Genomic DNA, 20,525 nt, shown 5'->3' with positions numbered 1-20,525 from the left:
AGAGAACATGAGCAGGGGAAGAGGGGCAGAGGGAGAGGAAGGGCGAGAAGCAGACTCCCCACTGAGCAGGGAGCCCGATGCCAGGCTTATTCCCAGGACCTTGGGATCATGACCTGAGCTGAAGGCAGACACTTAACCAACTGAATGAGCCACCCAGGCGCCCCAACTATGTTTCAAAAGCATGAACCATATATCACCTCATTTATTTCCAAATTAACTCTGTGGAGTAGGTAAGAAGGGTTATTATTTCCTTCTTATAAAAGTAGAAGTTGAGTTCAGAAAAGTTAACAGAGTTGCCAAAGTCACCTTGTTCCTAAGTGGCACAATAAGGTCTAAAACTAAAACACTAATACAATAGCCACCAGTCACATGTGACTATTTAAATTAATTAAAATTAGGGGCACCTGAATGGCTCAGTCCTTAAGCATCTGCCTTCGGCTCAGGTCATGATCCCAGGGTCCTGGGATCAAGCCCCCCATCGGGCTCCCTGCTCAGCAGGAGGCCTGCTTCTCCTCCCACTCCCCCTGTTTGTGTTCCCTCTCTTGCTGTGTCTCTTTGTCAAATAGATAAATAAAATCTTTTAAAAAAATTAATTAATTAAGATTAAATTAAATTATAAATTCTGCTCTTCACTCAAGCTAGCCACATTTCCAATGCTCAAACAGCCCATATGGCTAGTGGCTAGTGTTACAGAATATTTCTATCACTGCTGAAAGTGCTATTGGACAGGGCTGGTCTTATGGCTAGTTCTTTTGTTTTTATTTTTATTTTATCTTATCTTGGGCGGGGGGCAGGGACAGACGGAGGAGAGGGAAAGAGAGAATCTTAAGCAGGCTCCACACCCAGTGCGGAGCCTGACGCAGAGCTCAATCTCAAAACCCTGAGATCATGACCTGAGCCGAAATCAAGAGTCAGACGCTTGGGGCGCCTAGATGGCTCAGTCGGTCAAGTGTCTGCCTTCGGCTCAGGTCATGATCCCAGGGTCCTGGGATCTAACCCTGCATCGGGCTCCCTGCTCAGCAGGGAGTCTGCTTCTCCCTCTCCCTCTGCCCCTCCCCCCGCTCACGCTCTCTCTCACTCATGCTCACTCTCTCTCAAATAAAATTAAAAAAAAAGTCAGATGCTTAATAACCAACTGAACCATCCAGGCACCCATTTGTTTTTATAGCTTTTAAAGATTTTATTTTTAAGTAATCTCTACACCCAACGTGGGGCTCAAACTCACAACCCAGAAAAGAAGAGCTGTGCACTCCACCAACTGAGCCAGCCAGGTGGCCCCGTAGTTAGTTCTTCTGAATTCTAGTAACCTGGGGGAAAGATCCCATGCTATCCCCAAGTTACTAGAGGACAAAGTTAAATTACAGCCTCTTTCTCATTACAAGAAATTCTGGGGCTTCAGGAAGTTGGTTTATCCTCTCAGGGGTTATAAAAACAAAAATCAGTTTTAAAAGAGCTTTACCAAAATGGATTTGATCCATATATACTAAGGAAAGAGAATATGGAAACTCAGTTTGGACATTTGGTGAAGAAGGATGTAAGTACTAATTCTCAAGTTACAAATAAAAATATCATTAAGAAGAAATTTAGCTTCAGAAGATAAGGGATCATAGTAATCAATCCTAACACTTCAAGCCATTAAATATCCTCTTGTCAGAGTTTAAAAGAAATTTCTTCTTGGTGCAGAGATTGCTATAATCAGATGAACAGGTTTCCAGCTAACGCTGGGGCCCCGTGAAATGACAAATCAGCTATGAGTGCTACAACTGGGCCACGCTATCTCTACGTACATCACTTAGCTAACACTGACAGCCGAAACTCGACAAAGGGTCAAACTGCAGAACTAAGGGCTAGCGAGTCAAGATACAGCCAAGTTTATTAAAAATACAGAGTGGTGGGGATTCATTACATAAAGCCATTCTTTACAGTTTCATTGTGAGATATGCAGGGCCTATTTGTATACCTACAAGCCAGTCAAAACTAGCCGACCAATTTGTTCACTGTTTCACATAGCAACACGTTTGAGCACCTCTCAGGGGCTAGGGAGTTTGTGAGTCTTCTGGACTGACAGCAACTGGCTGCCCTCTCTGAACTGTGCTGCCCTCACACTTTGGATTCTTCTAACCATTCGGTGGTTAAACGTCACCAATGGCACCAGCTGGGTGCACAGAAATGCCATTTAAAGTGAAAACACAAGCTCACTCAAGCAATGGAGCAAGGTCCTTAGAGAATCTATCGGACAAAACTAATGATTTCTTCACGTGCTTGCCAAGGTACCCAGGTGTTTCCACTACACGCACATGGGAAAACAGTGAACTGAGGGTTAACAGTAGCACAGAAACATGCAACTCTACACTTTTCTCAAGGATTCACAAGAGAATAACAAAAGGCTGAGAAGGAAGAGACAGACAAGGTTCTTCTTTCATATTCAGAAAGATTACAGGAGACTTTTTTCTCATTTGTCTGGGTCAGAAGAACTTCCATGCTTTCCTCTAAAAGGTTATTCCTCTGTAGCAGCTCTCACTGCCAGAACATTTTTCTTCATTTTCACCTAAACCTTATGACCTAGTACACCTTTAAAAAGTCAAAGAGAAAGGCTGTAGGGAAAGCTCTGTTTGAGAACAGAGTGTACCGCACATGACCCGTGTCTTCTATGAGTCTTCATTCTGGGTACAGCAGCATTTCTGGTCTTAATCTTTGGACTCAAACACGAGCTTCCTATCTGTGGCATCTTTCCTCTCCCTCAAGATATGCAGAGCTTCAGACATTATTAAAGAAAACTCAGGGCCTGGAATATGTAATCCTCTGCTATCTGGCACTCTATATTTGGTAGGGTTTATATACTGTTAAATTTGAGACACATGTTTACATGAGGAGAACGACAGATGCTGGGAAATGATCCTGTTTAAAAACACATCAGAAACCAACTTCCATACCCCATAGTTTAGATGCCATGAACAGTTTATCAAGCAGCAGAGAGGGGTATGTAGGAATTGGGAGAGTCTTTAATCTCCTGCACTTTATGAAAGGCCATACCTCAAGTCTGAACAATATGCAGAACATGAACAACCCTGAAGGCAAGGGAGCCACTGAAGACATGGTGTCCTACAGATATGCTGTCAGAACTGAAAGCCAGTCCTGCATGGGAACTGTGTAGGAGTATTCTGGAAGATGAGGTGGGTGGGTTTTCTTCCCAGAGCTATAAATAAGATTGGAATGAGAAGAATTTGATAAAAGGGATATAAACACAGAAATGATGAGGCAGAATACAGCCATGACTACATCACTCCTCTCCCCCAGTTCCAGGGCCTCCCTACTTCCTCAGTTGTACAATAAACTTACATATAAATGCACTTTAGAGAAACTCCTCAGGCCAGCAAGATGGGAATGGAAGCAGACCCTTCAAACCAGATGTTACTTTTTCAGGCCTCCAAATCTCCAACAATCAACAACTACTTGCTGGTCACTTAGAAGCTGCTTCCAACACTGCTCGATTTTCTTTGGAAGCTGTGGCATAGAGGGTGAGAGGTGGGGCTGGTGGAGAATGGCAGGTGGTGGGGATGTCAGGGGGGCTTAGGGTGTTGGAGACTACAACAGGATAAGGGTAGAGAGTGCAGGGCTGTGATGAGGAAGAATTTACTCACAGGGTGCAGGGTTGGCAAAAAAAAAAAAAAGAACCTCAGGACCCTATCTCCGCGTATCACCTGGTATGTAGGTGAACAGGGAATTTCACACCTGAAACTATTGGCAGGCATCAACATTCTCTCTCAGAATCTTCACACTAGAAAAGCTGAGAACCAAGACTGTATCCATAGCTGAAGGTGGCTCTTGGTAGGAGGAAGATGCAGTTTTTTCACAGAAGCAAATAATTTCTATTCCTACAGGAAGGGCAATTATTCTCACTTCACAGATACAGAGAACAGTGCAGAATATACAATTAGGTATTCAGAACATTTTAGAACCTGGGCTCCTGACAGAACAGAAGCGTTGTTCCAAATTCAATGTCCAGAATTCCAACAAGTTTACAAGAGAGTTGTATCTGTCCCTGTCTGTCTGTCATTCACATACACACACATACATCACACTTTACAAGTGGCTGTCTCGATTCATTCATTCAGTGCCTGGCACTGGGTAAGATACTTTCTCAAGGAGCTCACAGTATGGCTGGAGGGAAATGTATAAGCAGATAACTCCAATAATGGAAGCATCATCTGCCTTTTAACAACACAGAACATGACAAGAAATGCTGAGCAGGGAGGCTGTACTCGATCAATCGTATTAAGCAGTGAACTCTAGTAACCACTGGTACCAAGTACAAGACAGGCACAGGAATGCAGAGCCCTCATCCTCTCTGCAAGGCTTTTAGACCCTGAACATCTCACGGATCTTGAGAAACAGTGTTATGCTCTCAGAACTAGTACTGTAATTAGTCAGCACCCCCACAGGATGCTGAATTGTTCCTTATTTTATATATGGGTAAATTTTAGCTACTCAAATTGTTAAATGTCTGAGGGCAGGTACCTTGCCTGATATTTCTTGTGTGTTTTTTTGCCTGGTATTTCTTTAATCTCTCCAGGACTAACTACCCTGGACACAGCGTAGACATAAACACATGATGTCCTTGGTGAAAGGGACAAGGAGATGAGACTCTGGGTGACTCGTTCCTCCACAAGGGTTTACAGAGAGGCAGATCTGGAGTGATCTGTAAAGCACAATAGTGCCCTTCCTGATCAGATCACTGATCCACCACACAAGCAGCCTGCTCTGTCTGACTCTTTAGGGTTGGGGGTGGGAAGTCCTTCACTGGAAAGCCAGAGAAGATAGCAGCATAATGTGGGTAAATGGTTTGGAAGTTAATGGCAGTAAATAAAAAGCTGAATTTGAGACTTAAGTTCCTGGCTGATGCTTAGGATAGAAACAGACCTCAGATTCCTTCCACCTTCTATACAGTTCTAGTTCTTAGAAATGGACCTGCCATCACCACGACATGAATCAAATCCCATCCTCACTTGCTTATTAAAAGGCCTCAATGGCTTCCCATTGTACCTAAAATAAAATCCACCTCTTCCGAGTAGTTGATAGGCCCTCATTCTCGCTCCGCCCACCCTGCCAATCTTAACTTGTCCCGGGGCTCCCCTCACTCACTAGGCCCCAGCCACACCTGCTTCCTTGATGTTTTCAAACACGTCAGGCTCTTGCCTGCACTAGGCCCTTACACTTGTTCTCGCTTCTCCCTGGCCCTTTGCCTGCTTCTGCATGGCTGACTCCAACTCATCCTTCAGACCTCAGCTCAAATATTTCCTCCTCAGGGAGGCCTTTCCTGATCATCTTATCCAAAGTGACCCCATCTCATTCCTATTACTTGTTAACACACCAACTGATTAATTTACTTTGTAACACTTACTATGCTCTGAAATTACCTTATTTGTTTCCTTGTTTACTATCACTATTCTCCTTTTAAACCTAAAACTCCTGAGAGCAGGAGCTGGATTTTTCTTGCCGCATCAAGGACACACACCAGTTCTCAAATAAACTGAATGAAGAAGTGAATTAGGATTAGGAAAACGCCGTGGCAGTAGGTCAGCACTGAGTTAAGGTGAAAAACACTAATTCTCTCACTATGAAGCTAGAAGTTGTTGTAGGACCTTTTTTTTTTAACTTCATAGGGTTGTCCAAGTAGTAATAACACACAAGAGAAAAGAAAGAAGAGGGAGAGCCTAAGCTCTGTACTGATGACCTTAAAAAGAATGTCAAAAAGAGCAAAATCTTGCTGGCTCCAGCTTCCACTCAGTTTATAATGCTGTTGGTACTGAAAGCAAATTTTTTTACTTCTAACAGATTCCAATATTGGTTTCATTTCTCCCCAAGTAATATAGTTGTGCACCTTCTAAGCCCAGCTCTGCAATAATCCCATCAAGCACACTCACACCCATGCCAGCCACAGGGTATCTGAGAATCTCACTCTAAATAAAACTGTAGTTGATTCAAAATACCAGGTGAAAAAGGATTTTTTTCTCTTCCCAAGAACCTGAACATGAGGCAAAACACATGCAAGAAGTGGTTCTTCCTCACAATACCCCAGCTCAAGATTTGCTCCTCCTATAAAGGGAAGTGAGTGTTAACAGGGAGCAGAAACCCCTGAAAGGTACAATTCAAAAGCGAAGGATGGTTCGATGGCACCATTCAATCCAATGCTGTTTGTTTCACTGAACTTAATAAGGGCAGTATCTTAGCTATTAGTGATTGAAAGTCCTTGAACTTGGAAAAGCACAAGAAAGAGAGTGACAAATGAAACCTGTTGCCCTTGTTTGCTGTTAGGTGCTTCCCATGGCACACCAGGCACACACACTATGTTGAAAACGCAGCTCTATTAAATGCTGAGAGAGAGAGAGACAGAGGCACTTACGCGGCATGATCCCCTGGCTCACCAGCTCTTCTCGAGTCCGGCGCTGCTGGAGCTTCAACTGCAGCACTGCAGGGCGGCAAAGAGAGAGAAGAGACCAAGGCTCAGTTGGGCATTCCACCACAAAAGACACATTTTCAAATACAAAGAAAGTCTCAGAACAGAAGGGTGTAGTGTGAAAGAAGGATCCCTTTAATTGTGACTGTCTGTAATTGCAGAAGTGGCCTGATACAGCAGGGTTTCCGTATTCTGCTGTGGGCGGCGAGAGGAAGTTGCGAAGGGTCTTGCAGGGCGATAACAATCCACAAAGTACCAAAGTCTTGCCTCTTGCTCAAAACCTCCTACAACACTGTATCCTCCTCCTAAGACTAAAAAAACACAAGTTCTTAACTCAAAGGAAATATAATGAGGACCAACACCCAGCAGGAAAAGCTTTCTAGATGTTCTACACTGTCTTCCTGGCAGCATGTGTTTACCATCGTGAGTGCAGTGAATGATACCGTGCTCACATAGATCAGGAAGTATTGGTTATTTGTAAAATCTTGTCTTTTGTATCTAAAAATTACACCTATTTTCACCAAACAATGCATTTCTCTAGACCAGAAAACATTTACCATCAATATAACTCTTGTCTTCCTCTTATTGTTCACTTAGAGCTTTTTTCTGTTGAGGTGAAACAACCAAGCGACACGAGTCAAAGCGCACCCAGGATAGGGGAGGGTGACTCTGGCAACACCACCTAATGAAACACTCAATAGGAATTTTTCTAAAGTTAAAAGTCAATGATCTCTATTTCAAATGCCAATGAAATGTAAAGGGCATTACCATTGCATACATGCAGAACGACCATGGCACGGCCTGCATTCAGAGGGTGAGAAAAAGTTCAGAGAAGGAGGGTTAGGAGCCAAGGAAAGTCCCCTTATGTGATAAGTCTTCAATTATAAGGTCTCTGCAAGTCACATTTGAGGGAGACCTGCACCTACTAGGAATCATATTATCTTAGGGTCACCTGCGTTTTCCACTCAGAGAGCAGTTTTTAAGAAGGCCTCCAAGAATGGCAGAACCATAACGAGGCTCCTGACTACATCTCAAATTCAGCAGGTCCAAAGTAGAACCTGTCTTTCTCCCAAAAACCTAACCCACTTTCCATCCTTCTTATCTCTTTAGAAAATGGAATCATGATCTGCAATCCCTGCACTCCCCCACCCCCAAACTAGTACTAAAGTTTTTGAGCCAACTTCAACTCTTCCACCTCCCTCCCGCTCCTCCTCTTAACAAGTATCTGGCACCACAGTTTTGCCATGTTGCTCAGACAGCTCCCTGGCTCATGACCTTACTTGTGGAGTACTTCTCCCACTGTAAATGCCCCAAGCAAGGCTGTCCAACTACTCTTCCTCAAGTACCATGTACTGGCCCAACTGTTTATTCACTTCACTTGGAAATGCCTATCCTGACCTTCCTGACCCCCAAGCATGCAGAATTACTCTAGACCTCCTGTGAGCTACCTTTTATCTGTTATAAAAAGTATAGTAGTATTTTGCCCTATGCGACAGTTATCCCCTGAATATAGCTCATCTCTCCTACCAGTTTATAAACTCCCGAAGGGCAGAGAATATATCTTATTAATATATGCCCTACATACCACTCAATACACAGTAAGCATTTAATAATTGTTTCTTGAATTGAACTGTATCTCAAAATGATAATACAGTCTGAGAGATCTTATGAGGAAGTTATAACTATTACTATTTTTTTTTTTTTTACAAATTAACACTTAAAAGCAAAAACTTGCAGAATAAATGGATAAAACAATAGCCACACTAGTGGTAACATTTATAGAAGATGTGCTCGATGCCAGACACCGTTCTATGTACTCTCATGTTTTAACTAAGTTACTCAGATATATCTAACACCCCTATGGAAAGACATGGGGCATTACTAATCCCATTTTACAGGTAGAAAATAAGGCCCAGAGTGATTCAGTAATTTACCTAAGATTATCCCACTAATAAGACGTGCAACAGAATTTGAACCCAAACATTCTGATCCCAGAACGTGGGTTCCTTACGTCTCTACTGCTTCAGGGTCTTCTGGAGCCTATGCTGCTGAGACGAGAGGTATGGAATGTGACCACCTCGGCTGGTTCTCTGGTGAGACAGGCAAAGGGACTGAAGAAAAGGGATGTGGCTCAGGCTAGGGTCAAAGGAGTTTGAGTGATACTTCAGTAAAAATAAATTTAAACTAATCTAGGAATTTGATTTCAGATAAATTAGAACCACAGATTAGCAGTAACACTAATAATAACAATAAAATGCAAATAGTTAACTAGGAGTCACTGAGTGTCACTGTGTCAGGCCCAGTGTTAAGTGACTGACCTACTTTTAACTTAAAAAAAGGGGGCCCTATCAGAATGGTATAATCTCCATTTTACACATAAGGAAGCTTAGGATCAGACCTTTAAAACTTTGCCTTAGGTCACACAGCTCAAAAGTGCTGGCATGAGAATTCATACCCAGGTCTTTGTGATTCTAGAGTGTGGGGCACTTAATACTATGCCATACATCTCCTTGGAGGAAAGAAAGAAAGATGGGAAAAAAAGGAAAATATTTGTCATCTTTTACATATAGTGGGGTTTTTTTTTTTTAAGATTTTATTTATTTATTTGACAGAGAGAGAGAGAGAGCACAAGCGGAGGGAGCCACAGGCAGAAGGAGAGGGAGAAGCAGGCTCCCCGCCGAGCAGAGAGCCCGACGTGGGGCTCAATCCCAGGACCTGGGCCCAAGGCAGTTGCTTAACCGACTGAGCCACCCAGGCGCCCTTATATATAGTGTTTCTAAAGCCCAGTATAAGCTATTAGAAAATGATTAAATATAAGAAATTGATTTAATTTCTGAGAACAGAGAAATCTAAATACAATTCAGTATGTCTGAACACTTCAAAGAAACAATAACTGATGAAAACTCTGGCCATTATCCAAAAATAATTTTGAAATACCACTCAGCAGCCCTCCTAAATAACCCATCTACAGATAGGGCCATAAAGGATATTATGCAAACTTCTTGACTGAAAAACTTATTGCCCCATGAGAATCAACATTTAAGTCTATGATTCAAGTTTTTTTTTATGGAGAACACAGTAAAGGTTGATTTAGCTTTTGTTTTTCAACAGGTCTAGCTCAAAGAGGAAAGTTTATCTAACAAATCTTTCCATCTGTAAAACTAAATGAAATTAAAGTTCAGTTATATGAAAATTCCATCCTGTCCCCTCTCAGCAGTGAACTCCAAACTCCGTGCTTATCTTAAATCTGACCAAGTTCCCCATTCACATAATAGAATTCACCCTTTATCAGTAGTATCTTGGGTACTGCCACAACCTGACTGCAGGCATGTACTTTCATACACTGCAAACTCTCTCCTGCTAACTCGAACAATGTTTATTAGGAGGACAAGAAAAAAGACCTAGGCAGTAAACTCCAAATTATAGTTGTCAGCCTCTGTATCATTTTACTTTAGAATTGATCTGTTTGGCTGTGTACAGATGCAAGGATCCCTCTTCTAAAACTTTCAACTACAAAGAAATAGACATTTATATGAATTTCCCCTTTCCTTAGTCTATCTTAATTCCTCTTAATTCTAAGCACTCTAAATAAAATGCCTTTATGTCTCCAAACTTCAGGGATTATTCATTTTATTTTTTTAAATTCAATTAGCCAACATATAGTACATATAGTACATCATTAGTTTCAGATGTAGTGTTCAGTAATTTATCAGTTGAGGGATTATTCATTTTAGAAGAAACCATTTAATAACTCACTTTCAGTACAAAGCTTAAGAGCCATATGTGCTATGTTCACTAAAGAAGGTACCCAAATCAGGAGTACATTTCAAGGCCATACATTTAATGCACATCCACCCTCACCAAGAAGTGCCTGACACTAGTTCAAATGGTTATACTCCTAGACGGTGCTAGACCAAGGAGATTCAAAAGAGTAGGAATTCGACAAAATCTCTCTATTCGTTATACATCACCATTTAGATTTCCTCTCCACTCCCCAAGTGGGAAAAAAAAAACAAACAAAAATACCTATTTGTGTACATGCACAAGTCTTTATACTTTGACTGTTATTGAATTCCACAAATTTAATATATCATCTGTTTCTAAATGGGTCTGTGCAAGCAGCCTATATATAGATAAACAGATGTCTTTAAAGCTGATGGATGGTGAATCAACTGAATTGCCTGCCAGAAAAAGGATTGGAATAAGAAGAAACCAAACCATAAAGTGGGGAACCCTAGGTTCTCCACTCCCCACAGACTTAATCAAGTTTCTACCTGTTTCAAACAAAGGTGATCAATCAATTGCTGTTTGAATAACTGGCTTCTTGGGAAATCAAAGTAAAGGAGTAAACTTCATATATTTCTGCCCTATAAAGACCATGGGCGTATACTGATGGCATTCAAGAGGTAATGCTGAAGAAATGGACACATCAAACAGATCAATCAGGATTGGAAGGAAAAGCCAAAAATAAGTGGTGTGTCCTCAAACCCAGCTCTGTGGCTTCCACTGGTTTTCACTGGGGAGGGAGATGTGCAGCTTGGCATGTTATTCTCACCTTATTCATATTTATCCATTACTGATTCCACAAAGGCTTCTAGAATAGGGAGATGAAGTATTTATGAGAGAAGTAGAAAAGAATAGGAAGGAGATTAGTATGGGAATGATAGCAAAAGAACAAAAACCCTCCCTTGGCATCATCCTTTGCTCAATAAGACCTCTTCAAGGAAGATTCTAACGGCAAGGGCATTTCCAAAGCCTCATCTCCTAGTAACTCATCCATTGTTTTCTCCTCAATAACCTTTAGGTGCCAGTCCTACAATAAACAAGCCAACACAATTTAATTCAGCAATAGACACCACTACCTCTACCTTCAAACTAGAGAATCTGTTTCACTGGGAAGATCAGAGAAGGAACAGGGTGGGTTTTAGCCTTAGGTGAAGCTTAGCATGCTAATAATTCAAATACTCATCTCTGCAGCAGTGAATTTTATATTTCGGTTTATCCTATATGCCTTAAAAAATCAATTAGTGACACCCAAGTTATAAAACCACATCACCTATCACTTAGAACCAAAGGCTATTCTCCGAGTACTCATTACTTTCATCCTTAGAATATATGATTAAAAGTAGGTGAAGAGTGCTCCCAGAAGAGGGTATTACCCCACATGTTCTGCTGCCGGGTTACTCTACAGCACCACGACCCAAATACAGATTGAGAGTTGGGATGGGGATGGTTCTTCATTCATCTAATAAATGTTTACTAAACAACTAATGTGTGTCGGGCCCTGTGCTGGGTGGTAGATACACCTGTGGTCTCTGCGCCCATAAAGCTTTCAGTCCAGCAGGGAAACAGACAGCAAATCACATATAAATAAGTACAAGTTATGATTAATGTTTCACAAGAAAAGAATAAAGGATATGACAGAGGTCAGACCCTGGAATTCATAGTTTCTCCTTTATATGCTCTGTAATAACTAACTTTTCACATTTCCTCTTTCCTATTATCTATAGTCAATTGTTTAAGATACTAAACGCCTTAAAAAACAGAGACCTCAGGGTAAACTATATTAAAGTAAGTAAGTTAAGGCACACAGTTTCATTTATTCACTTTATGCTTATTTCCTTAGCTGCTCTACGGTTCATATACTAGTTGGTAAGCACACCAACTCACCTCACATTCACGCCCTCTTCAGTTCTTCCTTAGTTTCTTGTCAAAACTCTCCTTAGGCATTCACTCAAGAAATACAAGGCTCTACTATACATGCCAGATATGTTGCTTGCTACTGGGGATACAGCAATGACCAAAGTCGCTGCCTTCTGTGGAGCCTACACTTTCATGGGGAAAACAAACATCACACAAGTACTTGTAAAAGTAAAGAGTATTTTCAAAGAAATACTCAGACACCACATACCAACTAAGCAGTTAGACTGTTCCCATTATTCAGTTCATCCATTCGAGATCTTTTGTACTCTCAAAGCCAGGGTTTGGTACTAGAGTACTGGGTACTGCGTATGTGAATAAGACATGGTTCTCATTCCCATGGAATTCTTACATCTAATGGGAAAGAGAGGCTCAAAATGAGTAATTACGATGCTACAAGAAAGATCTGATGGTCTGTAATCTAGACTTTTAATACACATGCCCTACTATATTAAGGGTCCCTGCCAAATTCAGTCATTTGGTCTTATGTGTGATATACATGTATGCATAAATAATAAAAAGAAGTGTTGGTGTCTTAAAAATAATAAAAATCCAAATAGTTATATGTATTTTTTACATGCTACAAGAACGCAAAGGTGATAGCACCTAACACTGGAGTCACAGAGAAACAAGATCTTTGCTACATAGGGTAAGAACAGCGAACACACAAATGGCCTTAAAGGGGCGCCTGGGTGGCTCAGTCCTTAAGCATCTGCCTTCAGCTCAGGTCATGATCCCAGGGTCCTGGGATCGAGCCCCGCATCGGGCTCCCTGTTCCACGGGAAGCCTGCTTCTCCCTCCCCCACCCCCCCTGCTTGTGTTCCCTCTCTCCCTGTGTCTCTGTCAAATAAATAAATAAAATCTTTAAAAAAAAAAATGGGGCCTTAAAAATTTTTATCCTCATGATCAGTTTTACTAAAGTTTCAAGGGATTTTTTGATGTTGTTCCCAAAAAGTAATACGCTCCTCTAAGTCCCTATTTATTGTAATTTCCCACAAGTCTCTCCTGATAGAGATCAGAAAGATATAAAAAGGAAGTGAGGCATCTGTGCTCCCTTATCCCTTCCTATCACCTACCCCCTCCGTTCTGGGTCTCAGTCCCTACTCTGTCCTCCAGCATCCCTGGGACTGTTCTCTTCTCCTGCGCTTTACGTAGGATTTCCTCAAGCTTTCTGAACTCCAAGCTTCTCTAGACCCTTTCATGATTAATTCTCTTCCTTCAACTTGGGAAACCAGCCTGAATGGGTTAGCACAGTATACAGTGCACCAAAACTGTGTTTCTGGCTTGTGCTTTGAATATAAACAAGAGCATTTTAAGGCCCCAATGTATTCTATAATTAGCCCTACCCTTAACCAGAAAGGGTTTACTGTCACCCGAACTGTAATTTCTGGGTATTGGGGCAAACAATTCATATTGGGTTGGTTATATGAATATTTTGTAAGTTCTAAGTGAATACAATACATTTACAGAACTGACCTTTAAGGGAAGAACAAAGAACATCAGAGACAGAATCAGAGGACACAAGTTCTAGTCTTGGCTCTGTTGCTACCTAATCAAGTCACTTAACTTCCTTTAGCCTCAATTTCCCCACTATAATACAATTTGTAAAAATAACTCCTGCACTTTGAGCTAAAAAACAAAAACAAAACAAAAAAACACAAGTATGTGAAAAATGCTTTGTAAAACCGACAGAATACAAACCTTTCACTAGAATGTAAATCTTTTATCTCAGCTAGCTTTTCTTTAGGACAGGAATAGACACTGGTAGTGATCTGGTACCACACTTTCAATGACATGTTTTATTTTGCAAAATAAAAGGGCCTTATATCAAAACATCCTTATTTAAAATCATATCCTATGTTGTTCTGGGGAAGGGGGGACCAGGAGGGAGCTGCAGTTGGAGAGGAGGAATAGGAGAAGAGGGAAAAAGAGGGGAGAAAGGGGGGAAGGAAGGGGGACAGGGAGGGGAGGGTAAGGGAAGTGTTTCCTTTTGGAAGGCAGTTCCGGCAGTGAAGAAGCACCCTCTATTCCCAGACTCTATTCAGTATGGTATGTCTAAAGGGTAAGACCCAGAGAAAAGCAGAAGGATCAGTACCCATTCATTAATAAAATTAAATATATGATGAATGTTCAAGGCATGCTCCTGAAATTCTAAGCTGTCAATACAGAAATAGTGGCTAAAGGACCCAGAAACGTCATTCATCTGTTGCCAGAGAAAAAAGGACCTGCAGAAATTCAGATCCACAGTTAAGACAAAAGGAGGACAGGGGGCGCCTGGGTGGCTCAGTCGTTAAGCGTCTGCCTTCGGCTCAGGTCATGGTCTCAGGGTCCTGGGATCGAGCCCCGCATCGGGCTCCCTGCTCTGCGGGAAGCCTACTTCTCCCTCTCCCACTCCCCTCGCTTGTGTTCCCTCTCTCGCTGTCTCTCTCTCTGTCAAATAAATAAATATTAAAAAAAAAAAAAAAAGACAAAAGGAGGAGGTGGAGGTAAGAAAAGTAAAGGTAATTCTCTCTGGGATCCTACCGCTTCACCATCTAAAAATCATATGCAATGAGGTATCCTGGATTGGATCTTGGAACACAAAAAGAAAATCAGTGGGAAAGCATATGAAATCCAAATAAAGTTTGGAATTTACTTAGTAGTATATCAATGTTAACCTCTTAGTTTTGACAAATGTACCACAGTTATATAAGAAGCTAACATTAGGGCAACTGGGTGAAGGGTATATGGGAACTCTCTATACTACCTGTGATTTTTTCAAGTCCAAAATTATTCCAAAATATAAAGCTTATTTAAAAAAAAAAAAAAACCCATGGATTTGACTCTCCCTTCAGATTTATGAATCAATTACTAAAATATATTAAAGGGTCAGGTTTTTCAAACTGAAATGTTACCATCTACTGGAAAGAAATTACGGATTCATTCTTATAAATGACTAATTAATAATTAAGAATAATAATGGGGCTTCTAATAAATTCAAAATATAAAATGATTGTGGCATAAACAAATACAATGAACCACAATGTAATGCTGAAGAGAGAAATCCCTAATTCTGTTTAAAATTACACATACATGGAGCGCCTGAATGGCTCAGTGGGTTGTGTCTGACTTGGGCTCAGGTAAGGATCTCAGGGTTGTGAGACTGAGGCCCACTTTGGGTTCCCCACTAAGGGGGGAGCCTGCTTCCCCTCTCCTTCTGCTCTTCCCCCCACTTGCACACTGCCCATTCTCTCTCTCTGAAATAAACAAATAAATCTTTTAAAAAAATAAAAAATAAAATAAAATCACACATGCAAAAAAACCACCTATGAGATTTCAAATTGGATTGTTTTACCAATATGCTTAATCATTCAACCCTTTCACAATCCTATAAAATTCTCTTCTCTGTATATATTGTATAAACATGAGTTAAATTATCTCTCAAATAATCTGCTTTAGATATCAGAAGTAATACCAAAAAATGATAAAATATTATCTACTTAACCTAAATACTCTCAGAGATTCAGGCAGAGATGAGGTATCTTCCTGGGGTGGCAAACCTGGGTTACTTATATATCTACCCTGACACGTATTTACAAAGGATAAGCTTATGAATATCTAACTCAAGCTACTGAAATATGTACAATAAAAGGTCTCTGTATTGTGAAATAATAAAATAGTGAAAACACGCATGTGCCATCTTATTACCTTTTTTTTTTAAGAGAGGGAGCAGGGAGAAGCAGAAGAAGAGGTACTGGGAATACAGCAATGACCAAAGTCGCTGCCTTCTGTGGAGTTTACACTTTCATGGGGAAAACAAACATCAAATAAGCTCAATCTCACACTGCTGAGATCATGATCTGAGCCGAAATCAAGGTCACTTAACTGACTGAGCCACCCAGGCACCCCTTCTTACTCAATTCTTAAAACAAAGCTAGTGGAAGGTGCTATTATTATACTATTTTGTAGCTGAGGAAATTGAGCGTAAGACAGATTAAGCAACTTGCCTAAAGTCACCCAGCTCCATTTCGATCTATAGCCAGAGCCCTTAGCCACTATTACATGTTGTGTTTCTCTTCCTTCATAAAACACACCAGTTCCTCATGTTTAAAAATGACACTATTAATAGTGCTTTCTGCATGATGTGGCTGGAAAAAAATGATCTATCTACTTACTAATAGGGAAAATCCAGGTGATTTCAGTGAATAGCACAGGGCATTTCAGAATTCTAGAATCTAAAAGCCTCCTTATATTAAAATTCCAAAAGGAATACAGACTAACAGGGTAACAGTGGCCATATGTAAAGGTCATTCAAAGGAGCTCCTCCCAGAGACAGGAGGCGAAGGATACAAGAGAACTTCACAGGCCTACTTCCCATTTGGCTCTCAATGCGGAAACATACACACTGAAAAGCAGAGAGCACCTGCTTCCTGGTACAACTTCATTCCTGCATTCTGCCAGGGGTTTTTCCCTGGTATTAGAGAGATTCTGAGTTCATTCATTCATTCATTGAACGGATATTTATTATGCACGTACTGCATGCTAGGCACTATTCTAGATGATACAGCAGTAAAATGGACAGATGAGGTCCTTGCCCTCAGAGAGCATATGCTCTAGTGGGAGAAACATAGTAAGTTATTTATGTTATAATTTCCAATAGTACATTATGTGAAGAAAAGTACAGCAGAATAAGAGAGCAGAGAGTGACTGGGGGTGGTAATTTTACAGAGTACACAGGAAGCCCCTTCTGAGGAGACAGATGACCCTTATACAGAAACCTACATAATATGATAAAACCATGAAAAGATCTGGAGAAAGAATTCCAGGCAGCAGAAATAGAGCACGCACAAAGGCACTGAGTGAGAAGAGGCCTGTCTTGAGAAGGAAACTAAGCTATAAGAGATGAGGAATCTAATCTGTTGAACTCTTGGTGGGATGTACCACTACAGTGACTCATTTCATCTCAACAGCTACTTGAAGTATGTATTACCTCCATTTTATAGATGAAGAAACAGCAGTTCAAAGAGGTTAAGTAACTGTGTGCACAGCTAGTAAGTGGTAGAGCCAGAGTTCAAACACAGGTTGGCCTGAACCAAAGCCTCTCCTTTTTCTGCTACATCACATTTAATGCCAGAGTTATAACAAAAATAATAATTATGCATAAATAAATAAGTAAATAAATCAAACTCTTTCCGATATCCTCAAAATCTGGGGCTCACCATTTCATTTTGGGTAGCTGTTCATCTCCCCCTTGAAGTAATGTTCTCCTTTAACTGCAGCGGGCAGATCTCAAACTACCAGCTACTTCAATGCCCTCAGTCTCTTTCCTGAGGATCCATACATAAGGCAATGCACAAATACGAACTCCATCACACAAGATCTGAGCATAACACATACTTGCACCAGACATCTGAATGGGGTGGAGATACACTGGGAATGTGCTTCCTTTAGACTGGCAGGGCCATCTGAACAAACCCTTCCAAAGTTAAAGGCACCAGGAACAGTGTTTTCCCTGCCGCATTAGTTCTGCAGGTTCACCCAGGAAATGTGGGCAGCCTTGACTCTCATTTGCTATTCTCTGCGGGTATTACTGGTTGCTGACATTTTGCACCCAACATTTTTTTTTTTTTAAAGATTTTCTTTATTTATTTGACAGAGACACAGCGAGAGGGAACACAAGCAGGTTCCCTGCGGAGCAAGGAGCCGGATGCGGGGCTCGATCCCAGAACCCTGGAACCATGACCTGAGCCGAAGGCAGATGCTTAACCATCTGAGCCACCCAGGCGCCCCTGCACCCAACTTTGTTGAGGGTAGGTGACAGGTGAACAGATTCAAAACTTGGAACAAGGTAGTTATTCTACAACAAGCCAGAAGTGACAAAAATTCTTTCCCTTAAAACTATATTAGAGTAGGGGCGCCTGGGTGGCTCAGTCGTTAAGCGTCTGCCTTCGGCTCAGGTCATGATCCCGGGGTCCTGGGATCGAGCCCCGCATCGGGTTCCCTGCTCCGCGGGAAGCCTGCTTCTCCCTCTCCCACTCCCCCTGCGTGTGCTCCCTCTCTAGCTGTGTCTCTCTCTGTCAAATAAATAAATAAAATCTTAAAAAAAAAAAAAAAAACTTATTAGAGTACTTATTCTTTTTTTTTTTAAGATTTTATTTATTCATTTATTAGAGAGAGAGAGAGAGAGAGCACATGAGAGGAGGTAGGGTCAGAGGGAGAAGCAGACTCCCTGCCGAGCAGGGAGCCCGATGTGGGACTCGATCCCGGAACTCCGGGATCATGACCTGAGTCGAAGGCAGTCGCTTAACCAACTGAGTCACCCAGGCGCCCTAGAGTACTTATTCTTTCTAGATCTTTAATAATAATGTGGACCTGAAAGACATAGCATGGTAGAATATTCAGGACTGAAATAATGAGGGAGGTTTATATCCCCATATAAATTCTGTAAATACTTAGAAAGTTAGTGTTTGGTTTTTTTTATCAAAGTATTTCAAACGCTCCCTATAGGCTTATATTTAGCTTCATCCTATTTTTGAAATTAACTTTCAGTGTTTGTAGTAATTAATGACAGCTCATTTAACAGACATTTTGAGAAAAAAAATAAAAAGGTAAATCCTGATTTCTTCCTTTCTTTCTTTTTTTATTTTTTTAAGGAGGCTGCAGTGTGGAGCCCAATGCAGAGCCTGAACTCACAACTCTGAGATCGAGACCTGACCTGAGATCAGTAGTTGGTTAAGCATCTGCCTTTGGCTCAGGTCATGATCCCAGAGTCCTGGGACGGATCCCTGCACTGGACCTCCTGTTCGTGGGTAGCCTGCTTCTCCCTCTCCCTCTGCTGCTCCCCCTCCTTGTGCTCTCTCACTCTCTGTCAAATAAATAAACAAAATCTTAAAAAATAACTAAAAATAAATGAAAGCAAATTTTCTCTAGGGCAAGGATTAGGAAACAGAGAGGTGATTAGAAATGAGAAATTTGGCCAAATGTGCTAAAAATACACATATACAAAATCTGGAAGTTCTTAAAATATTTACGTGTAAATTTCTCTATGGGTACTTAAGGGAAAAAAATAATAATTTCTCCCCTTAAGCCCTAGGTGATGTAAAATTGTATCTATCTGTCTCAAAAAAATTAAAGGAATATTTTTAAATTAATTTTGGTAAAAGCTACAGCAAAATTGTTCTTTTCTGTAGAAGATGAAAAGGCAAAAAAGAGGGAAAGTTAAATTTCATGCAGCATATGAAGTATGAAAGCTGTAAGTCTATCAGCTAAAAATGTTGCAAGAGTTACAATTCTCAAGATCAAATACATAAAGGAAAAGCCAGTCTATTAAAATACAGTAACCCATTTAACTACTGAAGGATTTTCCTACTCCCCATTCTCCAGGTTTAGTGGAGACATCTCAGAAATAAATGTATATATAACTGTAAAGGAGTTCATGTTGTTTGAAGAACTGCAACTTTGTATTTCCTGAAGTTTGTGTGGTCAAATTTGCAAGTGGAACATTTCATTACTACAGGTTTTGCACAAAATTTTACGAAACAAACCTACATTAAGTTAAAACAGAACTGAAATCAATGCCTTTTCTGGCCACTTCAGGAATGATTTTCATATTTTCCTATCACAGAATCTTCCTTTTCATTTAGATGTTTGGCTCCTCCAATACCCACCATGGGTGGACGGGACATTCTAGCTCCAAAGCTAAAATGGAAGTAGAATGCAGAGTAATCAAACAATTAACCCAGTTACCACATACCACATTTTTCTAGCATAATTTTGAGGGATGCAAAAGGTGCCACACCTATCAGCAGAATGCTTATTTTTAAAATGTCCCAGATACTAGCTTGTAGTTTCCCTCCTCCTGCATTTTCAAACCATCCCAGTATTAACATCCCTCTTTCAGAAGCCTCACCCTAGTTGTTTTGAGAAAATGCATTACATTTGTCTGACACTCTATGTGATACACAAGCAAGACCCCTCTTTCTCCGGCTCTTCTGCCTCATCAAAGCATGAAAACAGCCAGAACTACAGCAACAGCTGGGGATCATTAAACCGACAGAAATAGCTTAGGAGACTCCATTGGTGTGTGAGTGGGGGGAGGAGAGGCTCAGTATCAGATTAAAAAAAATCAAAAGGGCAACAGGAAAGGGGGGGGATAAGGTGAAGCCTAAGAAGTGTATCATACCCAAATTTCCTTTACACAGCCAAAGGGATGCACTGAAGCCAAAGAAGGGACAGGTGACTGCAGCTTATCTTGCCTAGCCCCCACCTATGCTCATATGGAAGGCTTAGTCAAACCTAAAAATGTGAGTCAATGAAGACAGGTGGGGGTGGGAAGATAGGGGAATCGTGGCATCTCAAAGGCTAACCCTGGGTCATTCCCTGTCTGGAG

General features: G+C 41.0%; 1 protein-coding gene across 6 annotated transcripts in view; it reads right to left on the bottom strand.

Moving 5' to 3' along the window:
• MRTFA (myocardin related transcription factor A) overlaps positions 1–20,525 on the bottom strand; it is a 195,351-nt gene that overhangs the window by 32,815 nt on the left and 142,011 nt on the right. For all 6 annotated transcript variants that reach the window (XM_034987452.1, XM_034987449.1, XM_034987450.1 and 3 more), the window contains one exon: positions 6,404–6,469. In XM_034987452.1, the coding sequence (XP_034843343.1) occupies positions 6,404–6,410 (7 nt within the window). In that variant the 5' untranslated portion in view covers positions 6,411–6,469. The remainder of the gene's footprint in view (positions 1–6,403; positions 6,470–20,525) is intronic.

The sequence above is a fragment of the Mirounga leonina genome, unplaced genomic scaffold (assembly GCF_011800145.1).
Source record: "Mirounga leonina isolate KUSES-001 unplaced genomic scaffold, KU_Mleo_1.0 Mir_418, whole genome shotgun sequence".
NCBI lineage: Eukaryota > Metazoa > Chordata > Mammalia > Carnivora > Phocidae > Mirounga > Mirounga leonina.
This window is presented reverse-complemented; position numbering and strand designations above follow the sequence as displayed.